General features: G+C 38.6%; 1 protein-coding gene across 1 annotated transcript; it reads left to right on the forward strand.

The window, feature by feature from the left end:
• Nucleotides 1-7408: 7408 nt before the first annotated feature.
• Nucleotides 7409-8920, forward strand: LOC146004831 (uncharacterized). The gene has a single exon (XM_083143856.1). It carries the CDS (start codon nt 7409-7411, stop codon nt 8918-8920), a length of 1512 nt encoding a protein of 503 aa, XP_082999982.1.
• Nucleotides 8921-9902: the final 982 nt, after the last annotated feature.

Below are 9902 nucleotides of genomic sequence, written 5' to 3' on the forward strand. Positions count from 1 at the left end.
TGCCAGATTTTGTGGTGGTACTGTTTCAGACTGGAAGACAGAATAATCAGGAAAAAAATTCAATTAAATTTTATAACTGCAACATCAAGAACATTTATCTTAAAAATGGCAGAAATGATGTGTTTCCTAGAGAAAATTATAATTTAGACATGTCCAAGGATGATTTTCTTAAATTATATGAGGCATTTACAGCATACAAAAGGGTCACTACTGGCAATACTGACATGTATTACACACCAGATGAATTCAAAGCACAGAGACCCATGTTTGTCATCAACACTTCAAAAAGGAAACAAGTTGTGGTTAATGACAGGACAAACATTAAAATTATCTGTGAATTCCAGGATACACTCCCTGATGACACCATATGTAGTGTTATTCTTATAGGTGAAAAATCATATGTTTATGATGTAAGAAATGAGAGAGTCACAGAGCAATTCTAGAGGGCCTCTGCATATTGCACAAGTTGAGCCTGGTGCCCAATTGAACTTAAACCGGAAGTAAATATGTGTGGGTGTGGGTGTGTGTGTGTGTGTATGTGGGTGGGTGTGGGTGGCTTTTTGGCCTAGTTTTAGGTGTAGCCAAAAAAAAATATCAAGAGGGGCATATTTTTGACAAGCTTATGGACAACAATCTCACAGATGTAGCTTTTGTAAGTGTAGGCAAATCAATCTGAGGGGGTTCATACTTTCACAGAAAATTCCCGAGGGCATTTTTACAAAAATCTTGGATTAGACAGAGTACCACACTTGAGCAATAAGCTCATTTGGGCATGTTGAGCTAGTTTTAAGTGTAGCCAAATCTGCCTGAGGGGGGCTCATCATTTCTCGGGTTTATAATAGTATCAATACAACTACTGTTCATTTATTTATTTCATTATAATTAGTATTAATATCTACAATCTTTATTTCACCACATCATCACTTTCCTTTTCTCTATTTACAATTGTATAAGTTTTCTTAGGTGCTGCCATCTTTGGCCCACTCTAAACTGCTTTATGCATAATTAAATATAAACGTCGTTCTTTTCGCATGCTGCCATCTAAGATCCTCTACCTCAAACAACGACTATGCAGTTTGTGTACGTGACACCACTCCTCCATGGACGTCCATACATCTTCCTTACATATTTTATTACCTACGACACTTCCTACCCCTCCCTTTTATAATGATTACTACCGCTTAATTTCAAGTTTAGAATTCGAGTTACAGCTTTCGCTGGGTAAGGAATGATTGTTTGAGTTGGTATTTTAAGTCCACTTTATGCACAGTAAGACCTACAGTTTAAATTGGGATCGGAATCACTATGTGTCTGCACCAGGTATCGAACCCGAAACCCTTTGATTACAAGGGGACGACGCTACCACTGCGCCATAGGTGAGATCCTGGTAAAGAATGAGTACGTCCCTTTCACATATATTCTCATATTTTTCTTTCCGGATTCCTTCACATAACCAGTGTTTCATTTCTTCACATATCTTACACTGTATTATTTCTTCTTTACTTCCTTCTCCGCCACAACATATATATTTTCCTTCTTCCATTTTTGCTTTACTTATCTTTCCAAATTCTTATTCTTTGCGTTATTTCAACATCTGGTCTGAATCGAGCCCCACACGTTGGTCGCCATTAATCAATGCCACGTCCTCTCACGTGAGCATCTGCCAGCTTAGCACAGGGTAGAAACAAAGAGATACCTCTGGGCACAGATCAGGGTGACTAACACTACGAATATATGGAAAGAAACAATAGATTTAACCCACTACGGAGGGTACAATTCGTAATATATTCTTGAATAATCATGTACAAATATTAGATAACTTTGGAAATCTTTTTACACAATATTTTCTTCTATTTTTATTTCTTATTAATTGTAGCCAATCTTCTTTGGGCTTCTTCTTCTTGTAATCACTGAGGCTTCTTCTTCTTATAATTAATAAGGCTTCTTCTTCTTGTAATTAATAAGGCATCTTCTCCTTATAATTAATATGTCTTCATCTTCTTGTAATTAATAAGGCATCTTCTTATAACTACTAAGGCTTCTTCTTCTTATAATTAATAAGACATCTTCTTCTTATAACTACTAAGGCTTCTTCTTCTTGTAATTACTAATTCTTGTTCTTACAATTACTAATGCTGCTGCTTCTTCTTGTAATTATTACATATTGTTCATTTTCTCTTCTTTGGGCTTCTTTGTCGATCTTATCCAATTGACGGAAATATTAAGAAAATGGATCTCCCAGACAAACAAAGAGAAAGGGGTTAGTTAAAGATCGCCGCCTGGCCGGCGCTAACCTTAACTTGGAGCTGCAATAGATGCGCCTACCAAAAGTGCTTGTGTGCCTGCCGTGACATCGCGCTACACCTGGGAACAACAACCCAAAAGCCGCACGAAACTCTCAGTTCGTGGGAACCGTAATAGACCCAGAATCGTAATTACAATTCGACTTCTTTACTTTTGTATAATGATCACTTATGCTATTACTGAATATTAATTACCCTTTCCACCTTATTTATATCCTGTTATTGTACTAAGTTCATTTATTTATTTCATTATAATTAGTATTAATATCTACAATCATTATTTCACCACATCATCACTTTCCTTTTCTCTATTTACAATTGTATAAGTTTTCTTAGGTGCTGCCATCTCTGGCCCACTTTCTAAACTGCTTTATGCATAATTAAATATTAAATGTCGTTCTTTTCGCATGCTGCCATCTAAGATCCTCTACCTCAAACAACGACAATGCAGTTTGTGTACGTGACGGTGGTTAGCATATCGCGCTATGACGTCAGATATCCCGAGTCCGAATACTGGTCTGGTCATTGAACTTCTTTGTGAGTGCCCTTCTGTTATATCATTACTGATCTTCATCGTCGTGATTACTCAAAAGTGGAAGAAAAGCGACGCTATATAACAAAAATAAAAATCTGTGAAAGTTTAGAGCTTCTTTGAACATGCCTATTATCCACAGATCCTGCAACAATGATGAATAACTAACTGCCAGAAAGTTGGCAAAAGTAATTTTTTGAAGTCCACTTGATGCACAGAAAGGCTAAGGGACCTACAGTTTAAAGTGAGATCCGAAGTACTATGTACCCCCACAGATCCGAGAACTCCTTGATTGCAAGGAGACGGAGTTTTGACTACGCCATCGTGAAGGCTCGCCAAAATCAGTTACATCTCAATAGATCAACATAAATTGATTTTAAACGTATTTCGCACACTCGATAGAATTCATTATCACCACAGACTGGAAATTAGTTTCAGGGAAGATTCAAAATGCGAGGAATATCTATCTATTGCTCTTCTCCTGTTACTATTGATTAGAAAATAAGAAGTATTTCACATCAATCTCACAGCCTACTGTTACTATTAATTGAAGAAACAACAATGCATCAAACTCAGAAGCCGACACCAAAGGGTCTATTTTTGTTATTCCACGTCACTTCTACGACTCTCGTTTAATCGCGATGATAAAGATTAAAGATGTGATAGATGGAAGTGGGATGAAGACAGTGACACATTCATATTTTCGAGACTAGGTTCTAACTAGGGATGGACAATATCCGAAATTTCATATAGCGATATATCGTCACACACGATACGATATTTTTTCCGCATCGTGATGTAGGCTATATATCGTCTCCATCAAATATATCGCCAAAATATCGTGAAGACATATCGCCGACACGATATATTTCGCCGAAATATCGTGACGATATATTGTTTAGTAGATATTGCGTTGACGATATTTTTTCAATATCGTGATATATCGTCCAGACGATTTATCGCCTACATCACGCAGAAAATCGTATAGTGCAGTCACTTTAAACGATTTTTTTCGAAATAAAGTGAACTAATTCGAAACAAGCTGGAATTTGGTATGTAGCGTCTTTAGCATTAATAAAAACATACCAAAAGTCAGGGGCGTGCCGTGACCTTTCGTGATAGGCAAGCGATGGATTAATTTTTCGTTTCGGTTAATTATAACAATTTCAAATATAATATAGGCCTACACAAATCCCTACTTACAATAATGTGCATAATGGTGAAGTATCGGGCTTGAGTGTGTGAAGTGCATAGATACCGTAAAATCAAATCTTATAAAGAAGAAAAACCGCCTGTCGATATAAACTTCTAAATTTCAACCATGACGAAAATAATGATTTACTTGATATTTGAGGGCAACTGTAAATTAAATTACGTTCTTTTTTAGCCCTGAAAATAATAAACATCCTATTAGCATAAAGTTTCGATCTTAAATAAACGGACGGGTTTCGGTTTCTTACTTGGCTAGAATTATGAATCATGACTTGTCTTCAGTTGGATGCAAGCGCAGATGTGATTCTGGGAACGTTCATGTCTTTGCACAGCATTATATAAATTGTTCAAATCACTGTAGCTTGTATAGTTCCATGTTCCTAAATTTGTATTGAACAAAACACATGGCCAACAAAATAATTTATTAAGATCATTGCTGCCACATAACCACATAATATTGTTGTACTGAGATGTTTTAAACTGATTAATGAAAACTTTCCCATCCTTCTTACTTGGTTTGGTTATGCACAGTTCAGGACACGGTCGCTCATGATTCACAATCACAAGCCTCAACTTTACACCATATGTTCTCGAACTGAATGGTTTTGAAAGAAGGTCCCTAATCAAGACCTTACCTGCAGCACTGCAAATCGATAGCTCTTCTTGTATGTCAACCATGGCGGAAATTTTCAATGTAGAATCATACTTTTACAGCAGTTACAAAAACACGACACAAAGAACAGAAAAAACAGCACAATATCACAGTAAAAACAACACGCATCCGCAGCACCCACGCTTCTAAATTAACCTTCCTTTTCACCCTACCTGCAGTGTTACATACCCTCCATATTTCCGAGTAACTGACCACATGACGAATATGTTCAAGTACCGGCTGTGATTTCATTTCTTATAAATAGCATACGACTGGTGATCACTGGCTAACTTCATAATGTAATTTGTTGATTAGTATAGAGTTTCAAACATGAAAATCGTACCGCGTTAGGTGGTGCTACGGATGCACAGAAAATTCTGGATGTTAGCAACACTTGTGGCCAGTGTGGACGAATTCTTTCCAACACCCTTGCCAAAGACAGATGGGGTCTTGGTGTTGCTTGCCCTCGGCCTTTTTCTTCGTAAATGGGGATGGACAGTGTCCATGCAAGAACTGCATAAGTCACTTGAAAAGTGGGGAGAAAGGCGAGCAGTCCTCTTCTTCTAACGCGGTCAGTCGTGCCGCATCGCCCAGCGTCGTCAAGGGTGCAGCCGGTTTATGTTTCAAGCCAAAAGAACAGAAAATAGAGGAAATGAAAATTCTGCAATGTTAATATCTTATAGTAAATTAATTCCATTCTAATGTGTATAAAGGCATTGAAAAACACGAACTTAAGATATCAAAAGTGTTTTAAAAAACAACGCAAGCGGCGCTTGCCCCGCCTTTCCTTACCGCACGCTTCTGCCAAAAGTCGCCGGCGATCACCGTACGCTAAGTCCGCCATATTGAAAATTGGCGGACAATTAAAGTTTTCACGAAATAAGTGAATTATAATTCATAACAGGTTCAAATTTGGTATATAACATCTTAGTAACATTACTAACAACATACCAAAATTCTCCGGCGATCACCCGTATGCTAAGGCCGCCATGTATCGTTTATGTATAATATTTATGCTAATTTTAAACGCAGGAATGTATACTTCAATTTAAAACATTGACATTGCACATTATCACGACCTTTATTAATTTATTATAACTCATGAGAGAGTTTCAATGAGAAAAATAACTGCATGAATTTCGTGTTACAACATAGTTTTCAAGTTTTATACAATACATTTGCTTACATGGCGGACCAATAGTTTGGAGCCACCTCTTCCAAAGACAAAGGAGCAACTACGAACATATCCAATGTTGCAGAACATTATGTGGGTGAGGGATAAGACGACCCAATCCATGCTACCATGGGGGTCGCCATGGTTGTTCAAATTCATTTTCTGAAATCGAAAGGTAACATACATAAATGGGCCAGAAGCACGATGGTGATTTCAGTTTTAATCAACATCAGTCAATCTTTTTAACAATTGATCATAGTGTGTCGTAGGCCAAGATCGCAAAACATGATGTGGGTGAGGAATAAAACCATCCATTCCATGCTATCAAGATGGCCTCCATTTGAAAGTTGCCATCTTGGTGTGAACTAAAAAAAGGTAAAGTGTTCCCCTGTGCTTAGCACCACGCCATGAAGGCGTATAGGGGGTGTGGGGGTAACGCCCCACACTTTCTTGATCCGGTCGTGAGTGGGGGTGATGTGATCAGCATCACGCCCCTGACCGCCTTTACCCCCCCAGGGTTTCCCCCAGGTACCCATGTTATTCGACGCTGGGTAGGCGCCGGGACCGCTTCCACCGATAGAAAAGTTCCCGGATTTGAACCGGCCGGGGATCGAACCCGGGACCTTTAGCATGGTAGTCAGACGCGTTACCGACTGAGCCACCGCGGCCACAACTTGGTGTGAACTACATTTTTTAAATGGAAAGATTGTAATTTGCCACATCAAAATGGAGAAGAATTTCATGGGAAACACGCGCTTTCCTATAGTTCAGATCCTTAACCCGACTACGCTTGCGTGTTTACCAAATTGAGTCCCTTTCAATCTAACTGATCAAGTAGAGCCTTCCAATTCAAGTAGGCTATTATTCCAGGGCAGTATCTGATATTATTTTTACATCATATAGTAACCCCAATTCATTCTCTGCCAACTGGGTAGGTTTTCTTCGGTTAGGTTCCCCTATTAATTATTAAACTTCTATAAAGATATTGAAAAATGTTAAAACATTTCAAGTTATTTGCTCCTCTTATATTTATAACTTTTCATTTCAGCTGGTTCTTTGGATTCAGGATGAAGAATGTATTGATGCTGTTGATGTTTCAGTTGTTCATCGTCAATTCGATCTGCGTCACTATACCACAAGTATTGACAACAAAAGTTCACGAAAATACTATTCATCTCGTTGAAGAGATTTTCACAAAATATTTCCACACTGCTCGAACAGTAGTTGTTTTTTATGACAACGAATCAAAAGAGCATGTCGATCTAATTAGCAAGGAATATTCAAGGCCATTAACTATAATTACAACTAGGTTCTTAACAAACTGGAGGCCACATTGGGACTTTGAATGGTTCTCGGGGAAAAGAGAAATCCACTTCTTGTTCCTTGTAAGCAAATTGTCTACAATAATGTACCAGTTCAAATATTGTGTGAAGTTTAGTATGTGGAGACGAAATGCAAAATATTTCGTCCTTCTTAATGGAAACCATACATTAGAATCAATTAATGAATTGATCTTGATTGCACAGAGTAAACTAATGTTGAATATTGTAGTTGCTTCTCCATCACCAGAAAACCAGTCTCCATCAGAGAAGGAAGCTGGTAGAGATAACTCTCTTGTCCTTTACTCTTACTTCCCTTTCACAGAATCCAACTGCAGGACGGCTGAGGGAGGAGAAGTTTTGGATATCTGGAGCAATGGCAGATTCCTTACTGGAAGGGATTTGTATCCAGACAAGGTGAAGAACATGCACAGGTGTCCAATTAAGATGAAAGCTGTTTACTATGAGTTATACTTTACACCGGATAAGATTTCAAAGAGTAAAGGCTCTTATTCAGGTATATTTGGTGGCTTCATTACAACAGCAATGGAACAAATGAACTTCACTTTGAAAACAAACAACATATATAAGGAAACTTTTTGGGTGGGAGATGGATTTCCAAATAGAACTGTCATAGGAGACTATGCAGATATGAGGAATGGGGTCTTCGATGGAGTCATAAAGTTCATTATGAGTTCCACTTATAGCAACTTGTGGTATGAAGAGTTGCACATTCAGCAATTCTCAGAATTGACATGGGTCGTTCCAAAACCTCGAGTCTATCCTCAGTGGATGAGTCTGTACTTTCCATTCCAACCAACTCTGTGGACTTTCACGCTTCTGGGTTCAGTGAGTCTCCTCATCTGGATGAGAGTGGCCGTGTTTCTGCTGCGTCGGTGGGAAAGGATCACATATCGGTTCCCGTTGCTTTCAGGTCTCTCGGCTTCCCTAGTTGGATATGTCCATATCCCTCCTCCTCCTGTAGTTTCACTCAGATCTATTTTTGTACTTTGGTTATTTTCTTCTGTGACACTCTCCACTCTTTACCAATCATCTTTGTTTGGGTTCATTACAAGTCCCAAAGTTACGCCTTATATAAACACCATAGAAGATATTGTGAAGATGGGGTTATCTGTTGGAGGTGATCAGCTTGCTAAAAGAAATGTAAGATTGTTCCATGAGTCAATTTACAAAGAAATCTATTCAAACTGGGTCCTACAAAATGACAATTTGAAAAATTACAGAAGAGTTGCGAATGAAGGGGACTTTGCATTTCTCACATCTAACTTGTTTCCAGAGATCTTGGCTTACCGTTATCTGTTATTCGATTCCTACGGCCAGCCATTATTTCACGTAACATCTAGCAGATTGTTTGGCGGCCCTCAGGTGTTTCTGTTGCAGAGAGGGTCTCCCTTTCAGGACAACCTTCAGCACATAATCACCTCCTGCGTTGAAGCAGGTCTGCCTCAAAAGTGGAAGAAGGACGCTGCTGAAAGGATGATCCTTCGTGCTATGAAAAGAAAGAAGTTCCAGGAGAAGCCAGAAGTCATTGTGATTCCTCTGGAGAATCTAATGGGAGCCTTCGCCCTACTTATATTAGGTCTGATTTTCAGCACAGCAGTGTTTGCGTTGGAAAACACTCACATACAGATCAGTAATTGTGTGAATTCGATTTGGTTATATTTAAAATCAAGAAAATGTAATGGGAATGATCATTGTGAGAGATGAATGTAGGAATGGTATTCATGTGAATTTGTTTCTACTCCTTTGTCAGATTAATTGATTGATTGAATTGGTGTTTTAAGACCACTTTATGCACAGATAGGCTAATCGGAGCTTAAAGTGGGATCCGAATCACTATGTGCCTCTACCGGGGATCGATCCCGGGACCCCTTGATTACAATGCGACGGCCCTACCGCTGCGCCATCGTCAGATTTTGAAAATGTGTATTTCCGTTGAGTAGTTTAAGTCCATTATATGCACTTGTTGGCTAAGAGGGATTGGACCCATTGTTTATAATAGAATTATTTTGAGATCTGATATTTAAGTTCATCTCATACAGATTCGCTAATCGGGACTGGATCTAGAGTTTAATGCTAACTGTCTTACTCAACCGAGTATGTTGCATGTAGACCCTTGAGTTTCCGTTTTTGGTTTTAAGTCCACTTTATGCACAGGTAGGCTAACCTGGAATGAACCTACAGTATAGTTGGATCCAAACCATCATGTGACCCCATCGGATATCGAGCCAGGTACTTCTTGATTACAAGTCGACGAAGTTACCACTACACCATCTCTTGATTGTTGTCCGTCAATATAGTACGTTACAAAGTTAGCAATAGCTAAGCCTCTAGATAGCCATCGCTTATTTCGGGAAAAGGCACATGCTGAACATGACTTACAATGATAGACTCATAACACTGGACAACAAATTTTAACTTTTTTCATGCTTCGGAAATGAAAAGTACATTTCCTTATGGAATTGAGGGTGCTGAATATGATAATAATAATAAAAATGCTGAATTGGTTAGAGTTTAAGTGTAATCGAAAGAAATATGTGTTGTGTGGTGTTAATAGGAAATTAACACGTGTACAAAATAGAAGTTATAAAAACATTACTTGCATGGATATTACAAACGGCGCCTGTTTGCCTGTCGCTTGTATTGTGGTTCTGGAACATCTCTGGCGATTGTCCAACAATAATCAGCA

This window comes from Lepisma saccharinum, chromosome 22 (assembly GCF_977018435.1).
Source record: "Lepisma saccharinum chromosome 22, izLepSacc3.1, whole genome shotgun sequence".
NCBI lineage: Eukaryota > Metazoa > Arthropoda > Insecta > Zygentoma > Lepismatidae > Lepisma > Lepisma saccharinum.